Source organism: Gallinula chloropus, assembly GCF_964237585.1.
Source record: "Gallinula chloropus genome assembly, chromosome: 2".
Classification (NCBI taxonomy): domain Eukaryota; kingdom Metazoa; phylum Chordata; class Aves; order Gruiformes; family Rallidae; genus Gallinula; species Gallinula chloropus.
Window position 1 is genome coordinate 5561088 of NC_140086.1, and position 21310 is coordinate 5582397.

Below are 21310 nucleotides of genomic sequence, written 5' to 3' on the forward strand. Positions count from 1 at the left end.
TCTAATTTAGTTCAGTTTTTGCTTGGTGGTGGGTTAATTTTGCTTCATGTGTAGGAATTGCTTGAAGATGACTTCTGGTGGTTAGGCCCGATGCAAATCAGGCCGTTAAAGCTTAATGTACGTGACAGGCCAAGTTCCAGTCACTGGCTGGGTAATTGTGATGGTGCCATTTGTGTTTCTTTAAGTACCAGTTATACAAGTATCAATTTTCCTAATTTCTAATTGAGGATTAGAGACGTAAGATTGGCTGGGCTGCCTTTTACAGCTGACGTGAGTATTACAGGCACACCATTCAAAGCCCAATTGAATTAAAAACTAGGTAAGCATAGATATTTCCAAAGCAAAGCCATTCTGATACTCTGGCACTATGCAGGTCACATTGCTGCTTCTTAAACTCCTTGGTCAGTCTTCAGTCACTTGGTGGGTTTCTGTGGCTCAATCTATGATATTTTTCCCCCCTGTCTTTACAAAAATAATATCTACCTCTTTCATAGAATTTCAGTTTCTCATGAAGATCCTAATGGAGCTCAGGTTTAATCCCATTGTACTTCCTGCATTAATTGATGTAGGGTTTTGGATGGCATGTGTTAAAAATACAAACACAAATCTGTGTGTATGAAAAAGCAGCTGGTGACTTGCTCATGTGCTCTACAACCTTGGATTTCTTACTCTTAAATTCTGTTTTCAGGCGTCTTAAATTCATTGACCCAGCTTTAAAAGCATCTAGTCTACTAAAGACAGTAATGCTATTTTAAAAAAGTTTATTAAATATTTATTTTTCCTTAATTTCTTATTATGTCTCATGTTTTAAGTTTAGGATGCTAAGAGTTTTCCTTGAAATACACTGTGGGAGTAAGTCATACAGTATAACTGTAGGCATCTAGGCTTCACAGAAGATCAATTTAGCAAAGTAAATGCCTTTATTCCAATGCACTGAGATTATTAAGTTGGATAGTAAAGCTAGACTTGTTCTATTATCTGTAAATACTAAAATGCTTTCCTTGCCATAGATAAATATTGTCTGCTCAGGAACTTTAATTAAACCTAAGCAAGAGCTGCTATTGATGTTTGATTTCCACTGTTGAAAATACAAGCAAATATATAAGTAAGGTCACAGGTACAATTAAATGTAGGTACAAACCAACACCATGTAGAGTACATCACTCACCCTTTTTACTCTGTTTGGGTATAAATTTTTATTGGTTTTTCATACATCATTCCCATCTCACAACCTGGAACATGTTTTGCTGTTGAACACAAATCTCCCCATAATTCTAAATATGCTTCAGTCAGTGGAATTTGAAAACCAAAATAATGGCTATGAGCACATTGGAATAAACCCTAAGAGTTACAGAGATGTAATGCAAGGGATTAAAATATAGGTATATATCATAAAAAGATTTATTTTGGTATTGTGACTTTTTCAGGGTCTCTTGACAACAGGAGTAGAATTCGAGTCTCTTCCTGCAGCTCTTTCCCTACCTGCGGAATCGGGTCTTTACCCAGTAACCCTCGTTGGTGTTCCTCAAACCACTGGACAGATCACTGTCAATGGTAAGCAGTGTCTTTAGTCATTCTCTTCCTAGCACAACGACCACATGTTTTACATCTGTGTGGATTACATAAGTTTGCATGGTGCATTTTAAGTTGCTGTCCTTTATATATTTGCCACTCTGGATTCTCAGGACATAAAGGAAAAAAAATACCCCAACCCAAAAATGTGTTTTCTATACTAGACCATTAAAAAGCATAGCCTGAAAAATTGGTGGTTGTGAGATATTTACAGTATCTCACATATCAGAGGAAAAGGATAATGAACTCAAACTTCCTTTCATTAACACTTCATTTGGAAAGCTGAGGAGGATTACTTGATCTTTTTCATGAGAAAGCAGAAAATAATCTTGCAGGTCGTTTTTCTTAATTAATTGTGTTCATGTAGATTACAGAATTTTTTGCAGATTGCTTGTGTAGAAACAATGTAGTCAATGTGTGATCTGTTGCAGTAGAGATATCATTTCATTAATAAGCTTAAATAGAACTGGTTTTGTAGCAAGTAAAGATAATTAAAGGGCTTTTGTAGATGATAAGTAGATCAGTCTCCTAGAAAAGGGAGGTAAGTGTGAAAATGCTAGATTCAACTCGTAGTATTGAATGATCTTACCAACACACAATTTTGGGTAGTGTTCCTGGAGTACAAAGTTACAAGAAAAGAACCATTTTAATAAAGCTAAACACCAAAAGAAGAAAGGCTTTGCACTTGAAGAAACTCTGTTCTGAGTTTTTCTTAAGCTTTTTTTTTTCTACTCATGATTCCTCATTTGATTTTTTTTTCCTTTTTCAGAAACTATTTCAGTAAATATGGAACAGCATCAAAGCATTCAGAACATTTGTGCCATAGTCTGCTTTTAGTTTCACATACTAAAAATATATTGCAAGTAGAGGAGTTGGTTTCTGTATTTGGCATCTGTTTATGTGTCAATGTATCAAGTTTTCCTTCAGGTATAGCTGGTGTATAATGCCTGGCTTGTATGTATTGCCTGCTGTGGAATTGGTGTGGAGATACTTTCATGTTAAATTAAACTTTTGGAGGATAAGCTGCAGTCTTCCATGGCAGGTGTCTCTGTATATATGTGTGTATATATACATACTCTTTTCCTAATAATTTCATAGAATTTAAGTTGGAAAAGACCTCCAAGATCATCAAGTCCAATCTTCAACCCATCACCACCATGCTCACTAAGCCATGTCCCAAAGTGCCATATCTATGTGGTTTTTGAACACGTCCAAGGATGGTGACTTCACTACCTCCATGGGAAACCTGTGCCAATACTATATAACTTTACTAGATAGGTAAAGAAATTTGTCCTAATATTGAATCTAAACCACTTCAGCACAACCAGAGCATTTCTTCTTGTCCTGTTGCTTGTTATTTGGGAGAAGAGACCAACAGCCACCCAGCTACAACTGTCTTTTGGTAGTCATAGAGAGCAGTAAGGTCTTCCCTCAGCCGCCTTTTCGCCAGGAAAAAAAAAAACAAACCCAGATCCTTCAGTTGCTGCTCATAAGACCTGGGCTCTAGACACTTTACCAGCTTTATCACTCTTCTTGGGACATGCTTCAGCAGCTCAGTGTTCTCCCTATAGTGAGAAGTCCAAAATTGAACATGGTACTCCAGCTGCAGCCTCACCAGAGCCGTGTATAGGGTGATTGCTGCTGGCCACGCTGTTTCTGTTACAAGCCAGGATGCTGTTGGTCTTCTTTACCACCTGGGTATGCTGTTGGCTCATATTCAGTCAGCTGCAGACCAATATCCTCCGGTCCTTTTCTGCTAGGCACCTTTCCAGCCACCCTTCCCCAAGCCTGTAGTGTTGCATGAGGTTGTTGTGACGCAGGTACAGGACCCAGCACTTGACCTTGTTGAATCATCTACAGATGACCTCGGCCCATCTAGCCAGCCCGTCTGAATCCCTCTGCAGAGCCTTCCTGCCCTCCAGCATATTGACAGTTTTACCCCATTTGAAGTCGTCTGCAAGCTGACTGAGGGTGCACTCAATCCCCTCATCATTGGTAAAGATAGCAAGACTGAGCCCTGGGGAGCACTACTTGTGATGGCCACTAACTGGATTTAACTCTGTTCATCACAGGTCTCTGGGCTCAACCTTCTAACCAGTTTTTTATACAGTGGATAGTGCCCCTGTCCAAGCCAAGAGCTGCCAGCTTCTCTAGGGGAGTGCTGGGGGAGACAGTGTTGAAGGCTTTACTAAAGTTTAGGTAGACAACATCCACAGCTTTCATCCACTGGGTAGGTTGCCTGGTCATAGAAACAGATAATGTTGGTCATGGAAGACCTGCCTTTCATGAACCCATGCTGACTGGGTCAGATTCCCTGGTTGTCCTGCACATGACATGTGAGTGCACTCAATATAAATTGCTCCATAATCTTCCCCAGTACTGAGGTCAGGCTGACAGGCCTGATCATCCTTCTGACCCTTCTTTTCACATTGGTAAATCTCCATTTGCCTGGGACCTCCCCTGTTAACCAGGACTGTTGATAAATGATGGAGAGTGGTTTGGCAAACTCCTGTGACATCCCTCACAGTGCTTTTAGATGGATCCCATCTGGTTCCATGGACTTGTATCCATGTGGTTGTAGCACATCTTAGCACCTTCCTCCTGGACTACTGAGGGTTTCCTTTTGGATTCTTTTTTCCTTAGCTTCTGGATACAGTTGAGAGTCTTTCCTGTAAATATTTTATAGGAAATAGGGAACTGTTAATATGTGTTGGAGGGTTACAAGTTTCATGTATGCTGGAGAATTAGGTGGTGTACAAAATTGTCTCTATACTGTGACTTCTGGTGTTGATCTTGTAAAAGATTCCACAAAACTTACCATAATGCAAGGTAAAATATAAATTTTGATTATTTTAAAATAATTTTACATGTCATAGATAAAAAGAAGTACATGTGAGTTGTTTGCATGGTGTCATGTAGTAATAAATGTTGTTGGTTTAGGGTGTTTGAAAACCTGTTACATATTTTTTTGTCCTGAGAAGATTGTCCTGTAGAGAAGTTGGTGGGTTGGGTAGCAGAAATATTAGCAAGATCTCACTAGGAAGCTTAGTATTTTTAGGCATTTGAGATGGCAACCCCCCCCCCCCCCCAACTTATGATATACTGATGTTTTCTTTTAAAAATCAGGTTACCATACTTCAGTCTTTGGAGTCTTCAGTGATTGCCTTCTGGACAATCTGCCAGGAGTGAAGACCAATGGCTGTACTGTTGAAGTCATTCCAGCTTTGCCAAGGCTGCAGATCAGTACCTCCCTGCCAAGGTGAGAAAGTGAATTAAATTATTATTTTACTTGGTCGTATTTGTTAGTGAAATGCTTATTAAAAACTCCTTCATCTAAGTATCTGATCAGTTCTTTAGTAAAATAAGACACAAACTTTAGAATATAAATCTATGGGTTTTATTTTACTGCTTGAAACCTTGGCATTGCACAGAAAATATTTTGAGATTTAATTTACTTAGGATTATTCATTATTAAAGTCTTACCTGTAGAAAACAGAATCCTTTAAAGGCTAGTTGTTCATAAAATCTTGAAGTAAAGAGGTAATCCATGGAGTAGTGTAGGCTGGAAAAGGCATCTCTGGAGGTCACCTGGTCCAAGATTTTGCTCAAAGCAGGGCCAGCTTTGACAAGTGATATGACTTAAATGTTAGATCAGGTTACCCAGGGCATGGTCTAGTTAAGTTTTAAGCATCTCCATGGACAGTGTTTCCTTTGATTCCGTGGGAAATCAGTTCCAGTATCTGGCCACACTCACAAGAGTAAAAATCACCCCCTCTTTGCTTTAAGCTGAACAAATCCAGCTCTTTGAATCTGTCCTCATATGCTTGTGCCTCCTAATCATTTTGATAACCCTCTTCTGGACTTGCTCAAATATATTAAGATTTCCATTGTTCAGGGCTGAAATGTGGTACCATACTACAGAAACAGCATGTTTAACAGGTAGAGAAACTATAAACTAAAATTTATTTCTTTACACACTCACCAAAAAGGCCACAGTAGTAGTGTGGGTTTTTTGTGGGAGGGTTTTTTTTTTCCAGCTTTTTTTTTACATGAAGAGTGTGGCTGACTAATTTAATGATTTTAGAAAGAGCTGGTAAGGCACAGATTCAATTCAATTTTTGGAACTTTTCAAGGTTCAAGATCATTCATCTTCTAAACTGCATGTTGATAACTATATCTCAGCCCTGCCATCCATCTACTGTTTTGCAAATAGTTGTGAAAGTACAGAGTTTCAGGGTTTTGTTTTTTTTTAAAAAAAGAATGTTCCTTTTAGCCATCAATCATGAAAAAAAGGCTTTTGTTACTTACTGCCTTGATAGTTCAAGTGCCAAAGGGATTGTTCTATCGATTGGAAGATCTCAGCTCCATTTACGACCCTTTGTAGGCTGATCATCAGTGTCATATGACACAAAAACATGTATATATGTGTGTATATATATAATTTTAGGTTGTATTCTTCATTATGGTTTACTTATTACAGCAAAGGAACCAGTTTAGTTCTGATTTTTCCATATTGAATTCTGTTTTTCCAGTGTAGAATGGGCTGTGTTGATGGCATTGCATTACAGAGATATAAAAGTAATATCCTGATGAAAACAGCAAAATACTAAAACGCTGCAATTGAGTTACATGTTGGTAAATTCCCTATATAAAAGTTCTGCTAGATGCAGAGTCTGTGGTTTGGCTATAATCAAAATTGATACTGGCTAGCCAAAGTTATGAATATATTAAAGAACATGATGGGTTTGTAATATGAAGGGAATTGCAAATATTCTTAAATGAGCATAATATCTGCTCTTTATGGATACATGTTCAGCTGATAATGGGGAACAATAATAAGGTGGTCTTTGTATATTGGTGTGTATTTCCTTTTTCATTGGTGTTAAATTTACTTGTGGTTTCTTCAGATTCTTTAGTTCCAGTCCTCAGGCTTGGTTCTTGCAACATCCTGTGATTTCAACTGTGATTCTGGCCATGTATCATCTATTTGGTATATAAAAATACTACACTGCTAAGTAAAAACAATCCTAATGGAAATTCCTATAAAGTAAGAAAATTGAGGGAAGAAAAAAAAGATGCCAAATTCATAAATAAAATTAGAAAAGACTTCTCATATGGAAAACTATCAGTCACTTTCATAAGAACCAGAGATTTTTGAAGCTGTGTGCCAGCATGCCAGGCATTATAAGCTTCTTTCTTGAGGAGTGCTTTCTAATATACTAAAATAGTTGTGGAATACATTCTCAAAATCATGTTTACAGGCAGAGAGGAAACGTGTTTTATGTATAAAGCCAAGAATTTACTGTTTGTGTCTTAATGATTCCTGTATTAGACTGTTATTATTTCAGATGCAATTATAACAGAAGAAAGAAAACCAGAGAAAAATACTCTATAGAGAAGGAGAATAACTATTAACAATAGACTTAAAATTACTATGCACACACTTCCTATTTTCTACTTGATTTTCTGGTGCTGTGCTCTGTTTCCCACTGCTCCTCTGGGTCCTAAGATGGCCTTTTCTATCTAGTGGCAATGAGTTGTCAGCATCTGGATTCCTTCACCAAGAGTAATATGATGCTGATGGTTTGTGTTTGTTTTTTCACTCTAGAAGACACTTGAAGACATTTTTGCTTGCTAACACATTTTTATGTCATGTTCTTTCTTCACCCAAGCTCCATGTTGCATCCAAATTTAATATATGTGGTGCTTTTGTTGTGTATTAGATCCTTGTTTTCTTTGTTAACCCCAAAGGCTCTTTTTTGACCAGCTCCATGTCTACATTTCTTTGGCTGTTAGTGAATTGTTTATAGCTGTTGGGTCTCTGGTGCTAAGCATGTGCCCCAACTCTTACCATCCCATGCCAGTAATACTTCACTGCATCTTGTGTCTCCACTTCAGTCATACCAGACCTGTGTTTCTCTACACAGTGTCACTGTGTTAGTCATAAATATGTCATTATACCTAGAACAACTGCTTTTTGCTACTCTCTATATACAAATATAGTTGTGCTGAACAGAAGTTAAAGAAATCAAGCAAATTAGGTGTAGCCACCAGGTCAGGACAAAAATTGCTGCTACATTAAATCTAAAAATTAAACTAAAACTAAACTTGCAGGCAAGTCAGAGCAGGCACAGAGTCATGGAATGGTTTGGGCTGGAAGGGACCCTTAAACATAATCTATGTTCCAATGCCCCTGCCCAATCTATGTTCCAATAACCTCCGCTAGCCCAGGTTGCCCAAAGCCCCATCTAACCTGGCCTTGAACACTGCAAGGGATCCAGGGGCAGCCACAGCTTCTCTGAGCAACCTGTGCCAGTGCCTCACCATCCTCACAGTGGAGAATTTCTGCCAAATATTGAATCTAAATTTACTCTTTTTTAGTTTAAAGCTGTTACACCTTGCCCTAGCCCTATGCCCCTTCTCCAACTTTCCAGTAGTCCCACTTTAGGTACTGGGGCTTTCTCCAGGCTGAACAAGCCCAACTTCATAGGAGAGATGCTCCAGCCCACAGTTGTATTTGTGGCCTCATCTGGACAGGCTGTAACTAGCTTCATGCCCTCCTTATGTGGAGTGCCCCAGAGCTGGATGCAGGACTTCAGGTGGGATCTCATGAGAACAGAGAGGCAGAATCACCATCCTCACCTGCTGGCCATGCCTCTTTTGATGCAGCCCAGGTCATGGTTGTTTTTCTGGACTACAAGCACACAGTGCTGGCTCCTATCTTACTTTTCATCTAACAGTATCCGTATGGCAAGCCTCAGTCCAGAGGTCTTGCAAGTTCAGGACAAAGTCAGTTACTGTACAATACTTAAAAAAGAATTTAGATGGTATTTAATGTAAAACTCTGTGTTAAAGAAAAGGATTTGCAAGTTGAATTCACTTGGGCTCAGTTTTCAGGTGTACCTTGTTACAGTAATTGAAAGTACCAGTTGTTTGGTTTCTTGGTATGCAATTCCTTGACTCCTCTGTCCAAATATGAGGGAAGAAAATAAATTCCTTCTTTTCTGTCACTCCAAATGACCAAGCCTTAGGGTGCTGCAACGATAATATTGCAGTAAATTTTAAGTGATCAAAAAAATCTGTGTTTCAAGTGCTTGTCATCTATGTATTCTGAAAGACTAAAATCTGCTCTTGTTTATGTAGTTTTTTTATCTTCTACTAAGGATGGGTTAGGAAGGAAGAATAGGAGATTTACCTGCCAAAAGAAGTTACTGGACCTTGATTTACCAACAGATTTAATCAGTCATTAGTCTCAGTAGCTTTTCCCCTTGCGTCCTTGATCCCTTATGACCACTTTGCATTAGCATGAAAAATACAGTCAGAAATTGGACCTCTGCCCATCTGTCTTGTTTTGCAACCCTCCTTTCCTCATTCATGTTGTAAAGAGTTCATTCATATTCACTGCTTCACCTTTCACACAGTGAATTTTTTTCCAGGAGCTGCTCCCATGAGGTCTGTGCCCTCTGTTGTCCACTAAAACTGCCTTCTCTCTTGTGTTACTTCTTCCTAGCAAAGGTCAAGGTTGCTGCTCAGGTCTCCTTTATCCATGATGTGTTGTCATAGCACTGTGCCTATCCTCTATTTCAATCATTGACTGGTTTTGTTACTTTAAAATTAAATGCTTGATAGTAAATTTAAATATATTCTCATGATCATGAGGCTTTAGGTACCCATACACTTTCTCTAGCACCTATAACTTGTAGAATATTTTTTTTGTAATTAGTTAGTACTGCTTATCTGTGGTGAAAGGTGTTTCTATCTCCAGTCTGTATGTGTCATATGTTGGTGGAGTTCGAGGAGGTCTAACAGTGTGAGGTAGTGTATCCTCACCTGTGAGTACAAAGGTTTCAACTCTTTTGAGGTTTCTTCGAGTTAACTTTATTTTTACTTTTGTAATTTTTGTGGGCTGATCAGAGAGCAGTATGGACTTTGGGATCTTGCAGAGGACTCTAACCCTGGTTCTTCCTGTGTAGTGCTCAATTTTTTATTTTCCTCAACTTTACTTTTGATTATTTTTGGTTTGCATTCAGCTCTTGATATTCATTGTTGCTCAACCCTAGTGTTCATGTGCTCAGTAGATCAGTTATCACTTTTTTCAAGTGTTTTCCTTCTAATGACCCCATATTGCTTTTTTATTTCCCTTTCTTATGGCTTGTGCCACATTTTTTTAAAGCTTTCAGAGTTAGGAATACATATTTTATATTGTTTGAAATCTGACTTTGTCTTATGCATAAAATATTAACATTTGTTCTCAATGGTTACAAAAAATGACCCTGTTAAAAATGAGAATGGGAAATTATATAACTTCAAGATTGCAACACAGCAGTTTCTGAGTCTTCAAAGGATGTAACTACCTGGACAGGCTTTTAACATGTTTATCATAATGCTTTATTTGTGTGTCATATTTTGTAGGTCTGCTCATACACTTCAGCCTTCTTCAGGGGATGAAATCTCCACTAATGTGTCTGTCCAGCTTTACAATGGAGAGTCCCAAGAGCTGATCATTAAGTTAGAAAACATTGGAACAGAACCACTGGAGAAACTGGAGGTTACAGCGAAAACAGTCAACACTAAGGGTGCGTATGCTGATTTATGTTTAGAAGTAATAAAGATCACTTTTTCTCTGATAAAAGGGGGACTGGCTGTGCTATAGTTCTTTTAGGTCAGTTTAGAATATCATTATTGTTTATGGGGATCTTATTAATGTTTATAAATATCTCAGGTGTGGGACACAAGGGGAGAGAGCCAGCCCCTTCTAGTGGTCTGTGGAGACCGGACAAGGGGCAATGGCTGCAAGTTGGAGCACAGGAAGTTCTGCACCAGTATGTGGAAGAACTTTTTCACAGTGAGGGTGACAGAGCCCTGGGACAGGCTGCCCAGGGGGGTGTGGAGTCTCCTTCTCTGGAGATATTCGAGACCCGTCTGGACGCCTCCCTGTGTGACCTGACCTAGGGAACCAGCTTTGGCAGGGGGGTTGGACCCGATGATCTCTACAATTCTGTGATTCAGTGATCATAATCCCATTTATGGAACTGGAATCATTCAGTTGGATTTTATTATAGGAATACAGCAAAGAAAGAGAATGTAAGAAAATGTAGAAAGAAAATGAAAAAAATTGTGGAACTATCTGTGTGTCAGAGAGTCACCTGCTTTTTAGAAATCTAGATTTCTTTTTAAAGTTACTTGGGAGGGGAAGGGTGGGGGAATCCAGAGGAAATAACTAAAAGAGTCTTTCTCCTTCTATCTAAATATACTGATTAGTTAAGTAAACTACCATTGGCAGTGTGATGAACTATGTGAGGGAGTGAAAGTAAATAAGGTAACTTTCTTGTCTCAGGGAGCAATAAGAAAAAAAGTGGGATAAAGGACTTCAAAAAACCAAGGCAATAAATAAAATAAGCTACTGTGACTTAAAATAATAATTGAGTAATTTTTTAATAATTCCACTTATACTCTGTATATATCGGTATTAAAAATAGTCTTGCTTTTGTTTTGTGATGTGTCTTATCATTTTTGGTTTGTCCTCTGAGGAATCAGTATGAAAATGGTATTAACAGAAGAACTGCAGATGACAAGCAAGATAATCTTCACTTACAATAGAAATACCTTATTTTATTGCAGGTCTTGTTCTGTCAGTGCCAGAGTATTAAAAAGCAATGTGATACCTGGTGATTTTTGTTCATTTTGATATTCGAGCTCGTGATTTTTTTTTTCAACAGAGTATCCTCTTCTCTGCAACCTTAGAGAATAGGAGTTGCCAATCATCTAAGAATAGATTTTCTGTCTGAGACTTGTTACTAAGAATAAGTTTTGAAGCTGAGATCTATGATGAGTTACTGTTCTTACTTCAGTAATTCCAACATGCTCCTATGGTTCTAGGTGCTGTATGTCTGCAACAGAAATAACAAATACAGTGTACCTATTAAATGGTGAAGTTTATGTAATGAAACATATTAAATGGTGAAATACATGGGTCTCTGTATCAGATGTTATTCAGACTCTCACTACATAGCATTATGCAGTTAATTGGTTCAGAACTTTGCAAAAGAGACCCTTGAAAACTTTAAAACCATCATCTGTCAGAACTTTTAATAAAAGCAATGGGGAAAAAGGAGAAAACTTGATGCACTCAGCTATAAGCTCCATAAAACTTTAATTTTACCTCATCTTTCATTTTCTTTCTCTATAGAAAATGTTTACAATGAAGCCTCTTTGTGTATTTGACAGTCTTTCAGATGTAGTTAAGCATGATAATAATTGCCTTTACGGGGAAGAGGAAAATTTCTAATAAGTAATAAATATGTGTACTCAAAAAAATGCAACACTTAAATCAGCACTTCAGAAAAATAGAAATCAGAGCAAGTTTTGAGAGGCACCAAGTGGTATTTGTTCTGAGAGCGTGAGACCCATGCCATCAAGATCATAGAACTGTAGAAGTCAATGTGGGCAGGGACCTCTGGGTATCATCCTAACCTTCTTCTGAAAGTACAACTTCAGATTAGGTTGTCTAGGGTCCTGCCAAGCAGAACCTTTAGCTTCTACACTGTCTCATTGAATAGAAATTCACCCCTGCACTTGGCACAGTATGCTCAAGATGAGCCATGGTACTGGAGGAAAATATTGAAATAGGTACAATTTATTACATGACTGTGTGCTGTGGGTACAATATAAAGTACTGAACAGTGCTATACATGGCAAAAGAACTTATGGTCTGCATTAAGTATTTAATAATTATGTTATTTCAGATGTAATTGCACACAGGACTTGCAAAGGACCTTTACCTTGACTGTCTTTCGTTTTGGTAATTGTGTTTAATTTATACAAATGCATAAGGATGGACTTGTGATATAGTTTGATCTATGACATGGGATTCTAGTGATCAATGGCCAACTAAAGATTTGTAAAGTCAGCAGCTCAGTTTGGTCAGTGGTGCTACATGCATGGAAATAGTGTGGATATGGGATTAAACCATCTCTATTAGCAACACAGGGTCTTAATTTGATAGTATATATCAAGTTGAGAGCATATGCAGACACTTAAAACTCTGTAGTGCATTAAGAAGTCTCTTGGATGTTCTTTACTACTCTTCAGCTGACATGTGGCTGTGATTTAAACTACTCAAGGTCTCCTTGAAAGCTGTTAGGCATCGTCATCTGCCATGACCACAGCTTGTCTGTCAACTTGGGAGCCTGTGAGAACTTGTGCAGTCTTGGCCAAATACAAAGAGCTTTCAATCATCCTTGTTTTCACCTGATCTGCTTTGGTTCTTTCAGTTTTGGCAGTTGGTCATAAATCTTTTGTGGCTGCTGCTGGCATGCCTGCCTGACTTTCATTTCCTTACCTTCAGTTTCTGGGGCCACAACTTTTACTGCAAAGATGGACACTGTAAATAGCAACCATTCTCATTTTTTGGTGTTAATTACTGGACAGGATTAACTATTGCAGTGGAATGACCTGACCTCCCTCCTTCATTAAGCAAGCTGTAGCCAGTCTCTTTTCTTGAAGAAGCCCACTTCTCTGGCATTGTTTTCAATGGTGTCTTGTTAATGAGAACCTCTGAAGATCAGACTTTCAACCTTGCTTCCCTCTTACTTCCTTTATTCTGTTTCTTTCAGGTGCAGCTCTTTAGCTTTTCCACTCTGGCCCTCAAATAAATGAGCAGAAATTGCAGCTCACTCTGTGCAGTTCATAAAGGACATCACAGGGTTTTTGAGTCCTTTTAGCAGCCACACGTTACGAAAGAGATCCTGAGGCAAATCAGCAAAAGGAACCTGTCATGCTGCTACAATAAACACATCTGTCATGTCTTTTAATGTCTCGTTGCACCACCCTTTTGTCTGCCAGGCTGTGGTATCTGTAGATTGGACTTCACAGTATCAAGGTCAACTCTTTGTCACCTCATATTGTCCCTAACCAGGGTCAGATGGTCTAATGTTTGTTTTAGAATGATGACACATGAAAAGAGGGATGCCTTTCCATCATTTGTTTCCAGGCAGCTCTTATCAGAAGCTTGTTATGTCTCAGGGGGTGCACTCTAAAAGCTTTGATAACCCAACTATTTGAGCCACTTGGGCAAATGTGACACTGATGTTTTGAAACTTGAAGTATTGAGAAGAGCATGCCAGGCTTCTTACCAGCCTCACAGGTTATTAGGCTCTAGGAGTGAGCACTACCTGCACATGCTGAGCAAACTTGGATGATGCAGCAAAACCTCACTGATCTTTCTTAGAAGTGTTGACCTCTGGAATTTAAACCTAGAGAAATAAATTCACCTGTCCAGCTGTATTCTTCCCATGGTCTTGGAACACACCTGCTTGCGATCTCAGGTGTTTAGCTGTGCCAGACCACAAATGAAAAATCTATTCTGAGGTCCAGGTACCCCATTTTAAGAACTCTGAATATGCTGGAATAGACGGATTGAATTTTGTTTGCCCAAAAAAAACCCTTTTTCCTTGGTCTCAAAGGAAAATTAATATTGGTACTCTGCCTACAAGCTGTGTACAAGCAATTCTAGTGTGAACACCCCACAGTTGCTCAGTTTAAAAAAGTGCTGGATAATCTGCAGTGCTAAACATGCAACTTTCATTTGTACTAGGATTTCGTGCACTTGGAGAAGTTAAGATGTATGAATACCAATGCCTATGCATTTAGAACTGGTAGTTATTTTCAGGTCCTATGCATTCTGCTAGGAATATATCCTTCAGCTGGTCAGGCATCAGGAATCAGATGTGCAGATTACTATGTAAGTCTGAAGGGCTTTGTTGCCTTGAAGCACATCAGTTTTCTATCTTCAGGTGTCTGATCATACTTGCATTCAGTGGACCTTTGTGCATGCTGAATTCAGAGATAATGGAATACTCTGGGTCTCATCCTTCTGTGCTAGCTGGAAACTGTTCTTGCATTTGTATTGCCTGTAAACTGCTCAGCTGGAGAAGCAGCAGTTGATTTGGGTTTGTTCTACCCAGACTTCACCTTTCAGCTGTAGTCTGGTACATTTCCCTTTCTAGTTTGTTTCCTTTTGTCCTTACCTTTAAACTCTTCTCCCACTGTTGCAGGTGTTTTAATTAAATTGCCAGCAGTGTTGCTACTGTCTCACTGGACCTCTGGGCTGAACTGCATCTTTGTATCCTCCTGGTTTTCAGTTTTTTTGTTGTTTTAAAATCTCTGTTCTTCAGAAGTCCACAACTGTGCTCACAGCACTGCTCCATGTATATAGTTTCTCTGGTGCTTTAAGTTCAGTTGCAGTTTTGAGGCTGTCTGCAGATCATAATGCTGTGGATAACAGAGAATTCAGTACCATCCTGTCCCATTCTCCCCCAGAAAGACAAAGGCATAGGCATTTAAGAAATGTCCTTCTAGACCTGATGCTCCATCTAAGTCATCAGCTGTAACAGGACATTAGGAGATGCTGCTTGTGTTTCTGTTGTGCTTGCTCAGCATCTGTAGTTCCTGTACTCCTTCAGTAGCCCATCATGGACTTGCCCATTCCCATGCTGTAGCTGCTGGTACTGCTTGCTCTGCAGCCTCCTGTGGCAACAAATTCCAGAAGTTCACTACCTGCTGGGTGGAGAAGTGCTGTATATCAAGTACTCTCAGATCTCTCTAAACACACCGATGTTTCATGCAGTGGCAAAACAGCCCCTTTGACTTTCTCTCAGCATCTTTCCTAATGATGACCTGGGTTTTGTTGTGGTGGATCTCTTCTTTTCCTTTTTATTTTTATTTTCTTTCCCCCCTCTTTCTCTTTTTCCATTGCTTTTTCCAAAGCTATTGATTCCAGAGGATCATCAGTGGTGGCTCTGGGGTTTCTTTCTGGAGTTGTAACTGTCAATTCCAAGGTCAATACACCAGGCATGACCTGCCCCTCCCCCTGATATGCATTATTTTACCTTTATGTATATTGAAGTCCATCTTTTGCATGCTCACTAGATTTCATGAGGTCCTTTTGAGTGTCTCGCGTTTGATATTACCACTTCCCTAAATGATTATAAATCTGGTCATTTCTGGAAATGAATCTGGTTGTGGTGAATGTAACTTGCAGAACAATTTAATGCTCATAGGCTTAAACACTGTTATTGAAAGAAATGTCTTTGTCTACACTGTTGTTCTATAAAACACTTTATGACAAAGAAAAAAATGACAATCTTGCTAGCTCATAAATTCTATACCTTTGCAATCTATGCAGTTGAGATATTAATGTTCAAGTATACCAAACACTTAAGTACTCATTGCTTGAGTATTTACATAACTTGATTTTTTTCCTGTTTAAGTAATTCTTAAATACATCATTTTATGGTTTTGTTTGTTGACTGTTTATCTGAAGAGCAAATAAGTTTGAGAAAAATGTTAGGAGTCATAATACATGCTGTTCTATACAATAGCATGAATTGTTGATGGTGGGAAGGTAAAAGCATTGAATAATTACATTAAAATAAACCTTTTTGTGCATATTTTGAAAGAGTTTTTATTAAGAGAATAAGAAGCAGCAAAATTTTCCAGATTTATCTGGGAACTCAAGGTTGAAAAGAACTGAGGTTGTGATCTCAGAAGACTTTTCTGTTGAGTTTATTATGCAAAGTGGATTATTTAATTTGGCAGTCCTTAAAATCCATGAAGAGTTAGATTGAGTTAGTTTAACCCGAAGTTATATTATGGGGTAAGCTATTACATGGTATCTGTTAGGATTTTAGTTACTTGCTATCCAGTAAAATGATGAAACAAGTTCCTAATTTAAACTCTTGACTAAAAATTGCTTGTAAATTCAGTTGTTTGCTAGAGACTAATTTTGGACTAGAAACAACTGACTACAGAGATGTCCCCCAGAAGACTCTTTCCCAGTGAACTGAAAGGTTTGAAGCCCCATGCCATAATGTAATTCACTGTAAAAATAATTACTGGACAAGGTGAAGAAAACATTAGTAAGGTATAAACCAGTGTCAGATAAATATAAACTAGATTTTTCTCTACAGTTTAACTTTTAGCTCAAGCGCTCCTATCTTGTCTTGTAATTACAGGTATTGGAGAGTGTTTGCAAGGGCTAGTCTCACTTGGAAAGTCTTTTAACTCATAATATCAAATAAATCTCTTAATGAAAATACATTTTGGAAACAATTTTTCATTAAGCTGAAGATATCCCAAGCACTTGAGTGTATGTCATTCTTTGCTTATGTAGAGGGAAAACCATCTCTTTAGTGTATTATGTTTACACTTATCAGGAAGAAGGTACAGAGATTGCTGTACTTGTTACTTTTCTTGAAAACAGAAGAAAATCAGAACAGTGATATGGTTACAGCTAAATCATTAGATGAGGTGGAAGTGACTTTAAGTAAGCAATTATGAGGAGCATTTTTTAATTCTACCTCATCTTCATTCTTATGAAGTCATCTATAATATTGATTTGATGTGGAAAGACACAAGACAACAATTGATAATCTGTGAGAAAAATGTACCTCAGGCAAAGCAGTTAGTGTTTAGGTAGAGATTTTTGAAAAACGATTTGTGGGTTTTCCCTTCCCTAGGTACAGCTGTTTTGGTGAAAATGAACAAAGACTGGAAATTGAATTTTTTATTAATTTCCTCTTTAACAAAAAATTACCTTAATTCTACAACGTAGTCTTCTCTATATTGTATTCTTCTGTTTTCTCCCAAGTGGATCTTAGGTGATGGTTTTGGAAAGGCTCTGATATGGCAATACATTAAATTTCTCTTAAATCAGTAGCCTGGTATGAAGCAGAGATGAACTGTGTGACTTTCAGTGGTCCCTGTGTTATGCAAAATAGTACTTAGAGGCTGTTTAAATGAGCATTTAGAAGAATTCATAGAATCATAGAGATTGGGAGGGACCTTTAGAGGTCATCTAGTCCAACCCCCTCTGCAGTAATCAGGGACATCTTCACTAGATCAGGTCGCTCAGAGCCCCATCAAGCCTGACCATGAATATCTCCAGGGATGAGGCCTCCACTACCTCTCTGGGGAATGTGTTCCAGTGATCCACCACCCTCAAATTGAAGAATATTTTCCTAATATCCAACATAAATCTCCTGTTTTCTAGTTTAAAACCGTTACCTCTTGTCCTATTGGTACATACCCTTGGGAACAGTTCTTCCCCAGCTTCCCTATAGGCACCTTTCAGGTACTGGAAGGACGCTATAAGGTCCCCCCAGAGCCTTCTCTTCTCCAAGCTGAACAAGCCCAACTCTTCAGCATGCTTTGCAGAAGGAATGCATTGCTACAATAAATTAATACATGTATTTTTATGATTCTGCCAGTCAAACCATCATGTTTATTTTATGTATTAATAGGCTTTCCTGCAGTGTTTAACACTGCATGGTCCTGCCAATATTAATGAATTTATGGATCTGGTGAGTTGACCCCAACCGGAACCAAAGCCGCCACCTAGTTCCTTGCCTACTCTCTCAGCATGGTTGGGAAGAGCATCCAAAGGGCTAAAAGTGAGAAAACTCATAGGTGTGTTCTCAACACCGTTTTAGTCCTACATCCAACACCAGCACAGACAGGCTGCTATGAAGAAAGTTAACTCCATCTCAGCCTCCCTAGTACAATGGATTCCCCTCCCGAGGTTATTTGTGAAGAGCATAAAAGAAATAAGAGTTGAGCAGGTCTTTGTGGTGCCTGTTTATTATCTGAAGGAAGATTAACTCAGGAAGAAGCCACTGTGTTATTGTAACTTTCTAGTATGTTACAACCTTGTCTGTCATAACAAAAATTTCCTCTTGAGTAAAGTTCATAGAATATCACGTTTTTGATTGCTTTTGCTGGAGGTATTTAGATGTCCATGACTCTAGCTTTTGGCATATATTAGAGCTTGAAATAACATATAACTAGCTCACACTTCTTCCTGAAGTGGACTTAACCCTCTGCTCCTCTTTTTTTTCAAGATCAATGTTACTATAGTAATAAGGAGACTGGATAACTGGATGAAGCACCTCAATGTATTGATGAACAGTGACTATTGTGGCTTTTTCTCATACTGCTTTCTGGGACTTTAGACTTAGGGCAGAGTAGCTAATAATTACAGATGCTGTATCTCATGCAGACCAATGATAGATGATTTCCCCAGCAAATATCTTTTAAGACAAACTATCCTGTCTGGCAGCACCCTTAATATTTGGATGTTACATACGTTATGCTTCTCAGTTTTGAGAAGACTTTATTTTATAAAAAAATGAAAGCTAATAGTCTTCTTAGCCTCTTCTGTTGCACTTCAGAATTGTAACTTTTATTGTAGTGTAAGATTTTGAAGGAATGTTTTTTGCAGGCATGTGCTCTTTCCTAGGTTGGAGGCTGTCAGAGTCAAAATTATATCAACTTTTAGGTCCCCTTCAGGCTTTGTTCTCCAGCATTCAGCATGTATATTTAATGCTGTGTATTGCACAATATTTTTCTTCTGGTAGTGTTGTTCTTTGCTTAGATTCGTATTTTGAACTTTGTGATCTACATTCTTCCAGGTCAATGTCAGTAACTCCTTCAATGTTTTTCTAGTGTTACATTCATTTTTAATGCCTTAATTCTGAATATTTCAGCTTATAAACAGAAGATGACAAATCAGTTAATGCTCTGTGCAACAGTTACAAATTTAAACATCCTTAACACAGGGTTATACTCAGGATTTTTTTCCTTATTTTAATACAGAGAAGTTGTATGGGGACTTCTTGAGTTGGAAGCTGGAAGATACCCTCTCCCAGTTTCCTCTAAAACCTGGAAAGATTGCAACGTTTACTGTAAACATTAAAGTGAAGCTGGACTTTTCCTGCCAAGAAAACCTTCTGCAAGATCTCAGTGATGGTGAGTTTTTAATTTCTTCTGCCCTAGGAGAGTTCTATGTACTGAGAAGCACTTACCAATTGTTGTGTCATGCTTTATAATGTGATGTGGCTGCTTATTTTCATCTTTGTGTCTTGTAACGCAAAGACAACAGTTCAGTGAGCTCTATGGATTGAAGACTGACTTTTTTGTGACAACTATGATAGCCTGACCAAGCTTTCCCATCATTAGACCCTTTCTTGAAAGGGTTCTTGATGTGCCTATTTGTGTCCTTATCTTATGAAGATAAAAAGTTTGCAGACATCAGTAGGTTCTAAACTTTATGTTGATTTTAGTTATAAAAGAGTGTAGAATTCTTAATCCTGGCTGACTGGAGTTTTGCCTACTGCAAAGTAGGTCATAACCCCTCTACTATTTGTACCATAGCAAAAGTTTAATGTAGTTAAACTCATAATTCCTTTTGAATAAAAGCAAACAAACAAATAAAAATAAAAACCCAAACCAATGTTTGCTTGTATTAGAATTATCTGGAATTACAAGTACCAGATACTTATAATAAGGATTTCCTTTTTTTAATAAACACAAAGTCTCACTGGAGTATTAGCTATACTCTGCATTTCTTTAATTGCCTGGTATATTTGCACTGATTGAATTAAATTGACAAAACAAGATATTCCTGTATTTAAAAAAATAAATAAATTTATCATTATTATTTGGACTGGTTCCCAGGATTCAGTTGCAGGTATACATTATCAGTATAATTAATCTTTAAAAAAATAAATATTTTCAGTATAGAAAAAAATGCAGCAAAATTACATGCATATTTACTCAAGTTGAATAGCACTGATTTCTGTGAGTTATCTTGAAAATGCATCTAGAAAGAAATTATGTTTATTGTTAGCAAAGATTAAATTGCTTTTTTTTTTTAAAAAAAACCCTCCCTGGTTTATATATGTTATAAAAATATTTTAGGCTTTTAATGCACAAAACCCATACTCTTGCTTACACAGAGGTTTAGTTTAGGACTTGTTGAAAAAGCTGATAGTGGCGGAAGACCACATCCTGACATTACTGTAAAAACAGAGCTACTGAGGAGTTGAGGCTTTGAGAAATGCCCTTGACAGGAAATCATAGAGTGTTTTGGGTTGGAAGGGACCTCAAAGATCATGTAGTTCTACCCCACAGCCATGGGCAGGGACACCCTCCACTAGCCCAGGTTGCCCAAAGCCTAGGATACAGTTGGCTTGCTGTGCTGCTAGCACACATTGCTGGCTCATGTTGAGCTTGTCATTAACCAGCACGCCCAGGTCCTTCCCCTCAGGACTGCTTTCAATCCACTCTCTGCCCAGACTCTAGTAGTTCTTGGGATTGCTCTAACCCATGTGCAGGACCTTGCACTTCGCCTTGGGGGACTTCATGCAGTTCACAAGAACTCATTTCTCAAGCTTGCCAGGTTCCTTCTTGAATGGCATCCCTTCTCTTCATTGTGTCCACTGTACCACCAGCTTGGTGTCGTCAGCAGGCTTGCTGAGGAAGAACTCTATCCAACTGTCCATCTTGCTCACAGTGTTAATCATTCTAATTAGTCCTAATACTGACCTCAGAGGAACGCCACTCACCACTGGTCTCCACTTGGACATTGAGCCATTGACCATAAACTTTTTGAGTGTGACCATCCAGACAATTCCACTGAGTTGCCCATCCATCAAATTGATATCTCTAAATTAGAGACAAGGATGCTGTCCTAATTTGCCCTGTCTCCAAGAAGCTCTAATGGCAGACTGAAGCTGTAGTTGCCCAGCAGTTTTTCAGATCAAATAAAATTTTAAAAAGTATTCTATAGAAGAAGAAGACAACATAGTTATTGCTACTGACATTGATTAGTTGGGGGATAGTGGATTTTGGCTTCTGTTTTCTCACACGTATATAACTTCTATGGGACCACATAGGAAAA

At 38.3% G+C, this 21310-nt stretch overlaps 1 protein-coding gene across 5 annotated transcripts in view; it reads left to right on the top strand.

The window, feature by feature from the left end:
* The window catches only part of TRAPPC9 (trafficking protein particle complex subunit 9), a gene marked incomplete at its 5' end in the record, with an annotated part of 523282 nt that overhangs the window by 76146 nt on the left and 425826 nt on the right, over nt 1-21310 (top strand). For all 5 annotated transcript variants that reach the window (XM_084279723.1, XM_084279724.1, XM_084279726.1 and 2 more), the window contains 4 exons: nt 1428-1554; nt 4699-4831; nt 9985-10148; nt 19225-19377. In XM_084279723.1, coding sequence (XP_084135849.1) covers nt 1428-1554; nt 4699-4831; nt 9985-10148; nt 19225-19377 — 577 coding nt within the window. The remainder of the gene's footprint in view (nt 1-1427; nt 1555-4698; nt 4832-9984; nt 10149-19224; nt 19378-21310) is intronic.